Here is a 15679-nt window from a genome sequence, read left to right as displayed (position 1 = left end):
CCAAGACTGGTTCAAGGGTGCTTCCCATTCAGTGAGGGCAGTATGGCGTTTACCAGTTTCTGCCTCCAAACAGTCCTCACCTCCTGACCTCCGGGCCACATTGGGCTCCTCTGCTCCGCTCCATGTCTAGACTTAACAAACACTCGAGCAGGACTAGAGACACCCTGTTCCCTCTGTGACCTTCCCATCAGCCTTACTATACGTACTTAAAGAGAAGTTTAGCAGAGCATCAGAATAACCATTCAGACCTCTTCAAAATAGGAAATGTCAGCTGCTCTTCTCCAGCTCAAATTATGCTGCCCTGCCATTTGCCTCGGAAGTTGCACCTTGCAGACGGAAATAAAGTAACATGCTAGTTGAGCGTGTTCCAGCTGCAAGTCGTTTTCGCAAATTTTTGTGCCACCTTAACAAACTGTCCATGATTAGCAATAAAAACGGAGAGCATAGCGTTAAGTTCTATTCTACGCATACAAACACCATAGCAATGTGTTCACGGTAAGCGGTTCAACAGTTTTATGTGTGCAACTAACTTAACAAGAAACAAACTTCATCAGCTTCATCATCAAACAGCTTCGGTTACTCTTCCAGTAGGAGGCTCTTCTCTGTCTGCACAGCTAAATCCAGGTGGTGACTTTTTATTTTGGCCAGACAGTGCACCTGATAGCATGTTAGCATGGCTAAATTAGCAGTTAGCTTAAAGCAGTGGTTCTGGGTCTTCCATTGTTCAGTAGCAACAACTATATATAAGTAATGCTCTGGTTTTATCTCCTTCAAATATCTGTAACTTTGCTCTCTCTCCATTTTTAATAACACACTCATGAGACAGCAGCCATCTATTCTACTTCTGGCTTTTGCCATCTTTCCTCCCACTGAATTCCACACCATTTTCCAGCTCTGAAATCACTCATGATTTGGCCATTGATAGAGTTGTGCCGCTGGTCTGATGTCACTCAAAATCTCCGTCAAAGCCCATTCCAGTAACCATGTTACAGGCAGAATACATTCTCCCTCTAACCCCTCATCATCCACTGCATTTTTTTTCCAGAAGCTGGGGGTCCCGATTCAATTTTTGCATCGATCTGGTGCAAAAAAAAAAACAAAAAAAAACGGTACAGAAATCAGATCAGAGGACTACTAAAAGCTTTCTCCTAAATCAATCAAAATACATGAATAAGTTACTGGTGCTTTCGTATGTTTTAGGGGATATTATCTTAGTTATTTCATTTAAAATATGTAAAAGGTACCATGATCTGTGGTCAAACTTACCATTGCTTTCATTACTGGCTGTGCAGCAGTCTATGGTCTAATGGCTGGTTGTAGTTTCGTGTATTGCACCCGATGGAGAAACTGTTTCTAAATAAATGATATGCTTCATAGATTCATCTTTCTCTCAAATCCCTGATAAGGAAAACTACAAACCGCACGTGTTCCTGTGTACGTCTGTATGAGTGTGTATGAGTTGTCCTGCAGCCTGTCAGTGCACCGCAGCCGACTGGCTCCAGGTCCAACTGTGACAAGGCCCGGGCAAATTCCTCACCTCGGTGCCCAAGTACTTAGACGTGTCACGGCCAACTTTGACAGATGACTCCTTGAAAGTGAAGAGATATGCGTTTTACAGCTTGAGGCCTCCGCAGCGATGCAGAGGGAAGAATTTATGTGCGTATGTACGGGGACAGAGAAGCATGTCTCCCAACACTAAGAAGTAGCTGCAGGTTAAGGATGTTTCCGCTGTTGTTACTGCTGCAGAAAGCTGGAGGTTAAATGTTCTTAATTACCTTACAAATGGTGCGAAACAGCAGCTACATTATGTGTCTTCTGTGTCAAAAAAAACAGAAATCATTGCAGGTTCAACACGCAGTATGTAGTGTACACGAGACACTTTGTTAACCAATCCGGGCAGGACATCTCATCTTGTGATAGCGTCATCTCCACCACTGGACAATAGACAGAATTAACTTACAGATTAAACATTTGTGACTTGTATTGATTTATAGATTGGAAGCAAAGTGAGCCGTGTGTGTGCATGAGTGCGTGTGTCAGTGAGGCTGGGTTCTGATGGCCTGCATTAAAAAGAGTAATAACCTCACAGATGGCAAGGGGCCGGTCCGGAGGAGGCTATGTGATGGAGAACAATCGTTGAAGGCTTGATTGCTCAAGGAGCACAAGGAAGACCTGACAGGGGGAGGGGTAGCAGTACATGAGCGTGCATGCGTGTGCATGTGTGTGTGTGAGATAAAGTAGAGTGGGAGGGGGTTGTTTAAGTTTAACTAGGCCACTGCTACCCATTACACGGTTGACAATGATGTGGTTTGTCGCACACACAGAGTAGATCAAATCAGATTTCATATGCTGCTCCCGGGTTTCATCTATTTGATTCATCATCACCTCAAGTACGTGGAAATCATTTGTATTCTTTCACAGCCGCATGCTCATTCCTCCCTGCGGGGAGATGATTCAGTATTATATGGATAGGTGCAGGAGTCAGCCGGTGTAAAAAGGACAATAAATCCACCTGTCACTTATGCAAAGTGATGTAAATGGGGTTTCTGATTAAGACACAGAGTCATTTAAAAAACAGGAACTCGCAGAACCTTGACACATGCACACATACTCAGCCTGGAGCTCTCACACTCAGTATTACGGATCTATGCACACACACTATCTCTGAAACACACTGAACGCCAATCAAACATAGGGAGCGCATTTTGATGGTTCTACATATCTCAAGCGTTTTCTCCCTGTCTCACACACACACATTAAAATCCCCCGCTGCCCTGCGCCTGCCACTAGAGCAGTTTATCAAGTAATTATTGTTTGATTACAGCGTTTCATTATCTGCACTGATTGAGTCACAACCGACGGCAAAGGTCAAGCGCCATTAACGCGCTGCTCCCGAAACATATTTCCACGCAGGCCCCGTGTTTGCCCTCCCTCTTCTCTGAAAGGGCTAATTGCAAATGCATTTGTTTGAAGAAGAGGAGACCACCAGCTCCACATCTCCCCAAAGTCCCACAGAGACGGAATCATCAATGCGGCCCATAGCGTCCGCCCAGCGGCACGTACGCAGCACGCACACGCACACACGTACGCAGAGACACATGGGAGCAGTTTCAACCATGTGCGATCGCACTGATAGCAATCAAACATGGATCCAGCATCTTTCATGGACAATAAGCGGCTGAGTCACTGCATCTGATTTGACTTAATAAGGAGTCCTTAAAGCGTGGCCTGCACAATCACTGCATTTCCCAACGTGCGAGGACACAATACCAGTCAAACTCGGCTCTACAGGTTTCCACCTTTAGCATTTCGTGCTGCTCTGAAAATCTATTTTTCGGATCAAGGCTTCCATTGTGATGTGAGCAAACTGCTGAAGGTTTTTGTTTTAAATTCACAAACAACATTTCTGAGAAACCCTTCTTATTCGGTCTGTTATCACGTTACCGTTTTGTTTATTCCTCCAGTCCTCAATTGTTAGCGGTTTAAAGGACAGACTGATTTTTTTTTGGTGAATACGGCAACATGGGTTTCTCTGAATGTGGAATTAAATCAAACAGATTCCTCTGTCAAGCTTTAAGTTTTGTGTTTATTTTTGTATTATTTTTTTTTTTTTTAACCCTTTTTAACAGCCCCGGGGATCTGCTGCATGGATAAGAGACGATCAAAATGTCAATTATAACAGAATGCAAAACCAGTAAGATGTAACATGTAATAAATAAAAACACAGCATTACAAAATAAAAAAGACTGCAGAGCGACGCCATAAACTCCGAAAGGCTGTAAATGTCTACATCAGGAGATGAGAGCTACATCACCAATGTGGCGGCGTATGTATCAGGTATATATAAAAGGCATCAAACAAAGTTGTGTGTGATGAGTAATGGCTCCATACCTGGGAGGGAAAGAGATCTTCAGTTCATGCAGCCGATCCTTGAACACCGACAGCTCTCTGTCAAACTCTAAAAGCTGCGGAAAAACAGGAAAGAAATGGATATGAAGACGGAGAAACATCAATAAACTCACCCAATGATCACAGTTTAACATGTCGGTTTGAGGCAGAGTCAGCTTGGCGGCTGGAGCTGGGTCCATCCATCCATCCTCTGTCGCTTTTCTGGGCCTGGTTTGCGGGGGGCCACGGCCTAAGCAAAGATCCCCAGACCTAGCTCTCCATAGCCTCCCCCTTCCAGCTCTTCCAGGGGGGACAAGGAAATGTTCAACAAGATGTACATTCTGATCTAAAAGCCCAGCACGCTGTTTTTTTAGACTGCGGGACGGCATTCTCGATCTCTGAAAAGGATCGTAAAGCTTTGATTTGTCTTGAGAAAAACAAGAGACTTAAACCCATTCAAGTCTCTTTCAATTCAGACGGCTTGATCTGATTTCTGCTCCCAACTGAACCGAAAAGTCAAAACTCATCCATCACCATCGCCCTCGTCTCAGCGAGGTGAGGATATGAATGAGTCAAAGACATTTGATGAGGATCCCATCTTTGGGCTCATTTAGTTGCTTCCGCATACCTGACAGTGGCACAACACTGACACGTGTGTGTGTGTGTGTGTGTGTGTGTGTGTGTCACCAGCCCTGTCCTAGTGGGGTCTGTCTCTCCAGAACGACAAAGCATCCACACACTCTTCATCAATCATGTCTCCTCACCCAGCTGTACTCACTCACTAGAGTGTACACACACACTTCCCTCAGTTTCCCCCCTTTCACAAAACCCATAAATCATTAGTGAAACGTGCAATTAGCAGCTCCTTGTACACATTAATTATCTGGGAGATGAACAGGTAGCTGGGGCACCTGCATGACTGCCTCCCTGAGAGACTGACACCGACGTTTCCCAGCAACCCCGGGAGGACCTCGCGCTAGCCCCGCCTGTTCCTCTCAAACAGGAAGACATGGAAATGAAACCGAGGCGTGTTGGTTTTGTAGTAAATTAGGCTATTGTACATGATTCAAACACCAGGCAACAATTACGGCCTGATGAAGACCTCATCCACGGTGAGCTTGACAGCGCTTGTATAGGCGGCCTGACGTTAATGACATCACATTGGTGTAATACATGCAGCAGTATGCTGATGGGTGCATAATGAAACATCAGCAGAGGTGGCGTGGTGCACACGGGCGATATTTGGAAGGACATCCTTGCAAAGTGGAGATATGGAACAGGGAGGTGGATGTCATCTGGGTGTTATTATATCAGCAGAAGGTAACTACTGTCTTCCATCTACGCTGACATATTCATGTCGTGCATGTATGACCGTCCACGCGTTGTTTGTCTCCACGTCGCTGGTGAGGACACATTTATAAACGAGTCCGGGACGTGCCTTCGCGGCGACACTCTGTGTGTTTGTGTCGGTGTGAATATGTGGCAGTGGTGTAGAACAGTGGCCATTACTTGCAGTCACAGGGGCCTCCCAGACAGAGTCTCAGTGGTTCAGGAGGGCAGATGTGCTGCATTCATCAAACTCACACTGCCGGGGTCACAGGAGAGACTCACACACTGTGGATGAGGGATGGCGGAGCAGAGGATGTAACCCCACGCTCCACTTTACACCAGCAACCCCCACCCAAATGGAAAGCTTTTTTTTTTATTTTTATTTTGGTTTAAGTTTTTAACAGCTTAACCAAAACTGGATTTTGGGGACTGATAGCAATACTGATAATTGAGAGCAATGTCAGATTACAAATGTGGTGACAACAGATCAGAGCAGCTAAAGTTAGCCTTTGCTCTGATATCACAGTGTAACGCTTACGGTGCTAGCATTGTTCATTATATCTCCTTTCTATATCCATCCAGTACTGCAAAAGGAGTCTTTAGCCACCTGTCATTTCTTAATTATTTTGCTTCCAAGCAGCCAGACTTCCTTTTCAAAAGATGAGGACTTTAGTTTTGTGTGTTTGCCACTTAAAACTGAGCTATGAATCGTTGAAACCTGAAAACTCAAGAGATGAGACACAACAAGGCAACTTATCAAACAACCAATTTCAGTCTGTATCTATAGGCGCTTTGTTACTTGCAGCCAGTCACAAAGGCAGCACAGTTGGACATAAAAATAGCAATTTTGCTCCAAACAAATTGATTCCCCAAAGAGCTGCTACATGAAAACTGGCATATCTGAGCATGGCGTGCAGCGTGTCCTCGAGAAGTTTGGGGGACAAAAGAAGAGTCTTATGGACTGGACCTCAACATTAAGAAGCAGTGTGGGATCATCCTGACAGAGAGCAGAACAAAAGGCAGCCGACAGCCCAAAGAAGAGCTTTGGGATGTCCTTCAAGACGCCTGGACAACTATTCCTTAGGACTTCTTTAAAAAATTACATTTTTGATGACAAATGACAAAAAAAAGACAAAGAGGGTTCAGGCTGGGTTAACCGATCTTGCCCTATGTGTAGTATTTGCGTTTGTTTCCATAAAACATTAGTATAGGTGAGAATAACAGAATAATCAGTATTTACTGACAAGTTTCGAAGTGTTTTTTTTGCTGATATGATAACGTTTGCTGAAGCAAAGCAGCTCAGATAAATAACTGTGTGGGAGCGGTATAATGACAAGGGATGAGCAACATATGGCAGTGTGTGTGTGTGTGTGTGTACTTTAAGTGAATGTTGAGTAATTCATCCAGGTGAATGGAAAATTTCACACTACATTTCATCCCGGGTCAATTAAGCATAATGCTCTGCTGCTGTGCTGGGTCTGTGGCTGGAAAAAAAAAAAAGAGAGAAAAGAAGACGCTTATATTGGTTCAAGGCCTCGTGACGCTATAAGGCCAGCAATAGTTTGTCAACTCGAATTGACCTTGGGAGTCGTGTTTTGTGTGTGTGTGTGTGTGTGTGTGTGTGTGTGTGTGTGTTGGGGGGGGGCAATGAGATAATGCTGCTCCTGCAATAACGCAGAAGAGAAAAAGATGAAGTGTCAGGGCAAAAACTACCCTGTCATGGGCTCAAATTTCTGACTTTGCTTGGACGATCAGCCCGCTCCTAAATCTGCCCGGAGGTGATAGTTAAGGAGAAGGGTGAAAAAATGAGGGGAAACGGCGTGTTTGGCCTCCGACTGTCCCCTCTGAGCACGCTGGCCCCGTGTCCACCACCTGTAATTGTGCTTTGATTTACGCGTTGTCAAATATCCCCTGTGACAACACCTGCTGCCGTTAAAACCCATCAATAAATGTTGGGGTGAGAGGTCATTTAATTTGATTTTTACACCTCACACTTGGCTTTCATTGCCGTGACCATATTTTTCCTTCTTTTTATGGTATCTTCATTATTTCGTGCGGAAAAGCGATAAACTGTCAGTGACAGGAGGCGGGCGGCCGACTGGTGCTGGAGGAGGCCGACCCCAACAAAAAACACCAGAGCGGCAGCTCACCGCATCAGCAAACTCTTATTTTCATGTCGGTTAGTCACGGGGATTGGAATGAAAGTCCAAAGCATTGTGATGTTAAGGGAGCAGTTTTCATTTTCTGTGGCAGTAGCACATAAAGCTTCCTGCATTTGAGAGCTATCCGTTCTGATAAGGCTAAGTAGGCAGTCAATACTCTCTTTTAGCATTCAGAAAAGAGGCGAGCTAAATTAAAAGACACGTCCAGTGTAGAATCAGTTTATATAAATCCTTTCAGGTCAGATTTCATTTAGCGTGCCTTCTGAATTACCACTTAAAAGCTGTGACAGGTGAAATATGAAAGAACTCCAGCCCGCCCGCAGCATTTGTTTGTTTTTTTCTTCCCTTTTTTTTTTTATGCCCCTCTCTCCTGTTTAATACGTCTCCGGGCTTTTTGAGTAATGCTGAGGAATACGCCGGCAGCATGTCGAGGAGAGAAGCGAGCCAGGCAGAAAAGGTTCATCACCTGCTAAAGGTAGTACACAAACACATCCCGGTCACCCATCTGCCGACACCACACTGATAAAGTTACAATAAAGAGATACTGAAACAAAATCAATGCGGATGGAGGAGGGAGGTCGCCCCCTTGTGTGTGCGTGCGCACCGGGAGAGGCAGAAACTGATCTCCAGATGCACAGCACAAACATTGCGAGCGCACCCCGCACACAGACACATGCGGGCACGCCGTGCTCCTCCCATTTCTCCACTGGAGCAAGGCCCCGTGGTGCCCCTTGACGCCACGAGCGCCCGGAAAATTTAATCTTCCCAAATACTCATCAGGGCTCTCCATCGTCCTGCCGTGACAGCGCCGGGGATAATTAATTATACAATTTCGATGGGAATATCGACTAAACAAAGCTATTAATCATAGCAAAAGTCAATAGGCATGGACACATTCAATCATGTCCCGGCCAATGATTACTCCTCTCAAAATACAATAATTATTTTCAAGAGCAGCCTCGAATTAAATTTCTGTCAAGCTGGTACAAGTCTTGCAGTTGATGAAGGATGCAATGGATTTTTTTTTCCCTCTCCCCTTTCCCGGTGGAGGAGTGTGAGGAGGGACATTTATCCTTTTGGAAAGGTAGTTTGTTTTATAAGGATCATAACATGGTGTGTTTAACTAGACCATGACCATCAGATTATCTCTGATGCCCCCATTATGTCATCCATCTTGTCTTGCTTGGTGAGGAGGTAGAGAGGGAGGAAAGGAGGAGGGAGAAAAAATAAATAAAAATAAAGGGGGGGAAAGGGGTACGTCAGCCTCCAAGAGCAACTGTTTCATAGTCAGGATTCGCTGATCAAACTCAATGATGTCTTACAGCGCGGTGGATGAGGTCAATATCTGCCGGCAGATATCGATTAAGGCTTTTTAAGATGCTCATATAAGGGAAACAATACTAAAGCGTGTAAAACCTGGTCATTGGAAATGCTTAAGATCTTAAAGGTCTTCATATAGTCTAATTTTGGGTTAGAAACAAGACGAGGAGGGGAAAAAAGAAGGAGAAGTTGTGGGAAATCTCACTATCTGAGAGCACTGAAGTGTTGGAGCAAAACTGTGAATTTTTCCTTTTTTTTTGCAGTTAAACAGACTGGATTTGGGTAAAACGGACCATTTTCGCGACTGTTTGAACACGTGTTGAAGCAGAACGATCCCTTTGCTTCGTACTATCTGTAAGTCCAGATGTACGTAGCAGCGAGAACAAGCTTGTGTTCCAGTTTACGATTCCTGCTCAAACTTTGAAGCCACCGGCGTTCTTTCTGAAAAGTTCCTCGACTTTCAGCTTGAAGCGCTCAGAGAAGCTATGCAAAAAAAAAAAAAAAACACAGGAGGGCCCACTCGGAAAAAAAAGACTCTGGGTGCAGCTCTCTTCGTGTCCGGAACACCCCGGCACAAAAGAAGATGTGAGGCCAAAAACCCAAATTCACACCATTTCTGTGGTTAGTACAACACGTTAGCGGGATGTAACTATGACTCGTGCATGTTTTATGGATGACATTTCTGTTCTCTTCTTAACATGCTGCTGCCTGCTGTAATTATTCTACTGATACTTTGTTTTCGGGGAAACACTGTAACATCTATTCAGGCAAAACAGATGAAAAGTAGCCTTTTGGTGTTTACAGTAGTGTGTATCTATAATAATAATATCAATCAGTGCATTGTGTAGAAAATGTAGAAAATAAATCAAACACACGTTTCCATTTCACACTCCGATAATTAGGTCATTTTACGTCCTTATTACTCCTTCTGGATTTAAACCTAAAGCGGGTTAATAAATGATCATTCTGATTTATTACCCAAGGCTTATGTTAACTTTTTATATCATGTGTCTGACAACATTAATAAACTCTGTGCTTTGCAGTTCATTCTGCTGATGTGTGTGTGTGTGCGTCCTTCGTGGCGCATTTAACAAGGTCCAACTTTGAACTACTTAACGTAATATGCAGCCCTATAAAAAAAGCAGGAACGTGTAAAAGGTGCTTTTCTGCCGCACACGCTCAACACACAGCCTTTCCACAAACTGTCTCATCTGAAAGGTATCCCAGGGGCTTTTGGCCCCTCGAGTGGGGACAAACTTCTCCCTCTCCTCCAGTGTAAACTGAATAGAAACTCTAGGAGGGAGCCAATAAGGACAGAGCGGATCTTGGTTCCAGGAATAGATCCAGATGTATAGATAGATGTAGGAATAGATCCAGGAAAATTGGTTCCAGGACGTCGACAGCTCTTTGTCGCCCCCTGGTTTTCCTGGATGAGGCCGACCTTAAAGCTGGTTAAGGAGTAGGAACTGGGTGCCAAACAGTCCAAGAACTGAACTATCAGACCAAAAGCCACTGTATGCGAAGGCATTAGCCAGTGCATGACTCATGTTAGCAGCTACAAATGACTTGTTTGTGCATGCGCTTATTTTGGTCTCTCTTTATCTACTAAAAGCTATTAAACCAAATTTAGTAACTTCAATGGATTTTTCATGTTCTCTTGTGCTTTGTCCATTTCACAGATAATCAATTTAAAATGTTGTAGAAAATAAAAAAAAAAAGAGAGAAAAAGGCAGCTGCTATTTTCATACAGGGCAGTCTATGAAGCCGATAGACGGAATTGGATTCATGATAAATTACTACAAGGACAGATGAGAGAGCATATGAACATATGAAGGGCTGGGATGTAAAGAGGTGACTTACCGGGGTCCCATTGTTTTCTCGGAAAACGTCCTGGTTGACATAATCAAAAAGCTTCTTTTCAAGTTGAAGAACAACCTAAATCAAAGGGGAGAGAGAAACGGTGCTCTGATTAATAGCTATACTAACGAGAGGTGCACTTTGTAATTAGAGAACTAATGAACAGCGGGGATCAGCCGGAGCAGACAGCACACTCACACAGTTTCAGGTTCAAGTGTTAACCTGGAAGAGCTCAGAAAAACATGACCAGAAAATGATCAGCATTTAAAGATTTGATTCAAAGGGTCCAGGAGCAGTTCCCAACATGTGTTACACATTGATGAGCAACATTTTTCTGAGGGGACAAAAAAAACAAAACAAAAAAAACACTTTTCAACAAAATTTGTTATAAGTGTCATTTCACTTTTTTTCTCACCAGTCATAAGCTGGAAATTCAAATTTCCCCATATGTCAGTGAATGCATGATCAGGAGCTCCTCCATCTATAGAATTAACTTGTAAACTTTGATGCAAAGTAACGCATAAAAGCAACAGTTCTTAACGGTTAACCTTTAAAAGAGTAAACAAAAACCAAAGAAAAGAGGAGTGGAACTGTGAAGGCCAGATTTTTTTTTTTTAAAGAGTTTTGAACGGGAGAATAAAACTGAAAATTTGAGAATAAAACTGACAAGTTTTCAAGTATTTCTCTCAGTTTGGTGGGTGGTCTCAGAGCATTTGTATATGGACTATCGTTCCCTCTCGGGCGATTTACTGTATGCCCTGTCATACAGTAAAAAAAATGTGCTTGAAGGTTTATGGACTTATACCGATCTCAAAAGAAGCAGAACCTGCGATTGAGATGGATGGAGCGGAGCAAGAGGTTCATTCCATGCCCCGAAACAGGTCAGTGTGAAAAGAGGTTTCAATTCATGGTGGAAAAGAGAGCTATTGTACTGCGTGTCTGTGGTACTTTGACCGCAGATATTTCATTAAGACCTCAAGAAACTGTTTTAGAAAGTTGTGAAAACTTACGTTGCGGTCATTATCGCTTTCTTTGAATATTAGCTTGTCAACTTCATCGGTGTCGGCGGCTCTGACAGTCTGCATGGTGGTAGTAGAGCAGAGACTCTGGAGGGGAGAGTGGAAGAGAATGAATGTTAATGACAATAAGGGCAAAAAAAACAAAAAGGAGGGAAAGAATTTATAGGTTAAACCACTTCGCAGATGTGTAACGTATCTACAGTGCACTAATTGAGAGTATTTACAGTTACCCAGATGTTTATATATAAAAAAAAAAACATCACTGCGAAACTTTGCCAGGCTGCATTCAAGAGGTTTTTCTTTTTGAAAGAATCATCCCACAGTCTTCCCACCTCACTGTCCCTCCTCTTTCTCTGGCTCTATGTACTGACCCCCTGGACTGTGTGCATGGTTAAATTCCGCTTTGTGGACTCTCTTAACAATTAGTTAAACATTCGGCCATCTGTGTTTGAAGACAGTTGAATGAGGAAATCCCTCAGCCAGAGGTTCCCATACCACACAGCAGAGACCGAGTGAGCTGATTGAAATTCAAAGCACAGATTAGATAATCGGGTCAAGCCAATACAGGCAGCAGAAAAAGGCTCTTTAGACTCAAATGTCACAAATCAGTCCTGCTGCGGCCACGGAGAAATGGCACACCAGATTAGAACAAACACCGTGCTCCGGGAGAAAGTGGAACAACTCCTCACAGCACCTCCTCACCCCCCCTCCACCGCCTCATCCCCATTTTTTCAAGCTTACCCCCCACTCCCCAAAAGCAACTTTCTAAAGCCCTAACAAATCGCTCCATCTTTCACTCATTTAGGCCATCCAAATGCAGGGTCAATATGGTCCCCTGGCAGCCAAATGCTAATGCGCTTAAGGGCGCTTAAGCAGCTTTGTGCAATGAATAGGCCCGAGAAGGAGCTAGTGAGAAGGGCGAGAGATACCTTCCCCGTCAAAAAGTCATTGTAGCCACAGTTAGCAAAGACAATCACAGAAAGTCATTTTAGCTTTCACTCAGAAGAGCTATTTACATATTTTTGTTAATTATAAGCAACAAGAAGAAAAAAAAAAACGTATCACTTCCACACAGACAAAAAAAAAAAAAAATGTGTTGAGCTCCAAATTTTAGCTTTTTGATGTAGAACTTATTTTTTTCTGGATTCCACAGTTACTCGGGTCCTGGGATTCTCCTTCCTGTTGTCCGCTCTGCGGGTCCAAATGTCACTCAAGCAGAAAAGAAAATCCCCGGCTACTTCGCAGTTCCCACCAAAGCCGTGAGCTCACGCTGCTAGCTTGGCAGCACAATATTTAAAGGACAGAAATAACCTTCATTCACGTCAAAGTGATTTCAACAATCCAGTAAGCACAGCTTGAAACAAAAAAAAAAAGCAGCCATGAATGAATCTGTCCTGTAATGTTTTGGCAGCGGTACGCCTAACTGATTCAAGATGATAGAAGATGCACATATACTGTAGCTTTCCAGCGACAGAACAGGGCATTTGGATTTCTATTCATTTGAGCCCATCTCTTGTGCAAAGAGTGTTACAGCAAGTTCAGCGATTGGCTGATGCTGCCCTTTTTTGTCTTCTCGAAGAATTATTACACTTTCAATTTCTGGCTGGATCAAACTATTCAGGCAAACGTGTGACTCCAGCTGGAATAATAGCCCAAAAAGGGAGCACCTGATTCATTCAAGGTGTGTTTTGCATGTACGCAGGGCCCTACTGAATAGGCTACAGCGTGGCTAATATCTTAAACACATTAAAGTTCAGCAGTTCACTGCCGGTGTAGGTTATTCTTTGGGTATGTGGTGTCGAACATCTGCATACTGCTGCTGGCTGCTGACGAGAGAATGATTGATCCAGTCATATGTTCAATGACTGAACAATCAGTGTGTCAGTGCAGTTGGTGGTGGGTGATTGCCGCCTGATTGATCACAGCTCTCCTACTGTCCTCTGCGGACAACACCCCCCCCCCCCCTCTCCTGCAAACACGCACAGAGCCTGGGCTCATCCCGGTGCCCGCTGTCATAAGATCCACGCAGCAAACACTGAGATGGGAGAAAATGAGAACCCCATGCTGTCACTTAAGGCCATATCAGAGCGGTGATGTGTCCTTCCTACTGCCAGCAGAGCCCAGGTGCATGTGTAGAATCTCTGAACAGACATCTCCCTTCAAAGCTCGCTGCTCCTTAAGCACATTACATGTGGACATGGTCTCACTGATCAGCCTAAATGACATTACCATAATTCATGTGGCTGCAATTGGCTCTTCATTTGATACAAGCCAATTAGTCTGCAGGAGGGAGAAGAAGGCAGGCAATGGGAAAATATTAACAGGCAGCTGTCAGGAAAAGCAGCTGTGGTGCAGAGGACAGTGGGGATGTCTTCACTCCTGTGGCCTCCTTAACCCTTCCTGCAGAGTGACTTGGCATTGCATCTCTGCTTTATGGGTCACAGGTCAGCGCTGAGTGTTTGCAGAAGGCCAGAGGTCGGGGGGCTGGGATGAGAGGTTGCTGAGGAAGGCACTGGCTTTGTGCATCAATGGAGGATAATCTCATGACTCTGGAAGGAGGAAGCGGCTGTTTAAGGGAGCTCTCTATTCCAGCTGCTCTCCTTAGAAGAGAGGTTAAAGCAATCTGTCCCACTTCAGAGAGCTAAGACACACACACATTCAGGCCTTCTGTCTCTGGCCCTGCCAACAGATGGAGGCCATCCACTGTGCCCAACTTAAAACACTGAATAAAACCCGTGTATGACACCAAGGCATTGCTCACAAAGTGCTTAGAAGTCATCAGTTGGAAATAAAAAAGACGAATGGAAAGAAGAAATGACACCACTAGGGCTCCCTGTGATAGAACATTTGTTGAATTCAAAGCCAAGTCAATAAAAGTCGGACAATAAAACGTCATATACTGCATGTTGCATTTTCAGAACACCCACGACCCGCCACAGGTGGACAAGCAGCAAAGTTTCAGAACAAAACAAAGTACAAGCTCATACACAATCCATTCTAAATCGCTGTCTTATGAGCAAGAGGGTACATCCTCTATTCATTTTATGGTTTTACATATCAGGACTTAACAAATCCTCTGACCCTTACCAGGCCAATGCAACCCCAGATGAACAACACACAACACAGGCTAGCAAAGATTAAGCCAGAGTGCAGACGCGGCGTGTGAAAAACTAAGTTCGTCTTCCACAGCGTTTCTATCAGGACTTTGACTTTACCATTGCAACACCTGGATTCTTTCCCTTTTCAGACATTCTGTTGTAGATTTTACTGCTCGTCGTTACGTTTCATGACCAGATATCAGTCAGGCTGTAGCTGTCGGACAGGTGGCCTCGCGTTTGACTCCAGAACACTTCGGCATGCAGAAGAGTCTGCAGAATCCGACATGGAAATGGGTTTTTTTGTAGTTTCTCTGTGCATTTCACGGTCCGACCTTGGGGTGAACCTGATGGGAGGTCCACCTCTGGGAAAGATTGGCTGCTGTCTGGAATATTTTCGACCTGTGAGAAATCTTTCTCACCGTAAAATGATGGACTCAACAGTTGCAGCAACAGTTGCTTCTCTAAGATCTCTGCCGATGTCTTTCCTCCTTGACCTTGTGCTAAAAACTTGTCAAAAAAAAACTTTGTCATGCGTTGTTGTTGTTGTTGTTGTTGTTGTTGTAGATCTGAGGATGTATTTACCTTATTTCATGACCTGGTGAGGATCAGGTGACTGATATGTAAGACTCTGATATAAACTCTTTCTCACTCAACTTTAGACTGAGATGCCACCAACATTGAGCGCATTCAGAACGCCGTGATTCGACTTCAATCGGGCAAAACAAAAAGTGGAAGACAGACGGGATGAGTGGACAATGAGCCAACTACTCATTCTCCTTTACTGGAGGCGGGGGACAGGGGCTACTCTGTGTCGGCAGGGGCAGTGGCATTGTCATAATGCACCATTATTTACTCGCTGCCATGCAAAGCAGGGCTGCCAGCAGATTTAAGGTGTGCCAGCGGGGGCTGGCAGTTCTGGCCCTAATCGCCGAGCGCTCCGATCACTTTTATTCCACTCACTATCGTTCATCACGCCTGTCCTGCACGCATGAATGTGATATCAACC

General features: G+C 44.2%; 1 protein-coding gene across 3 annotated transcripts in view; it reads right to left on the bottom strand.

The window, feature by feature from the left end:
• The window catches only part of inpp5a (inositol polyphosphate-5-phosphatase A), a 157308-nt gene that overhangs the window by 13782 nt on the left and 127847 nt on the right, over positions 1-15679 (bottom strand). For all 3 annotated transcript variants that reach the window (XM_075474657.1, XM_075474656.1, XM_075474658.1), the window contains exons 10-12: positions 11567-11662; positions 10560-10634; positions 3892-3965 (exon numbers count right to left, since the gene is read on the bottom strand). In XM_075474657.1, the coding sequence (XP_075330772.1) occupies positions 3892-3965; positions 10560-10634; positions 11567-11662 (245 nt within the window). The remainder of the gene's footprint in view (positions 1-3891; positions 3966-10559; positions 10635-11566; positions 11663-15679) is intronic.

Source organism: Odontesthes bonariensis, chromosome 2 (assembly GCF_027942865.1).
Source record: "Odontesthes bonariensis isolate fOdoBon6 chromosome 2, fOdoBon6.hap1, whole genome shotgun sequence".
NCBI classification, from domain to species: Eukaryota; Metazoa; Chordata; class Actinopteri; order Atheriniformes; family Atherinopsidae; genus Odontesthes; species Odontesthes bonariensis.
This window is presented reverse-complemented; position numbering and strand designations above follow the sequence as displayed.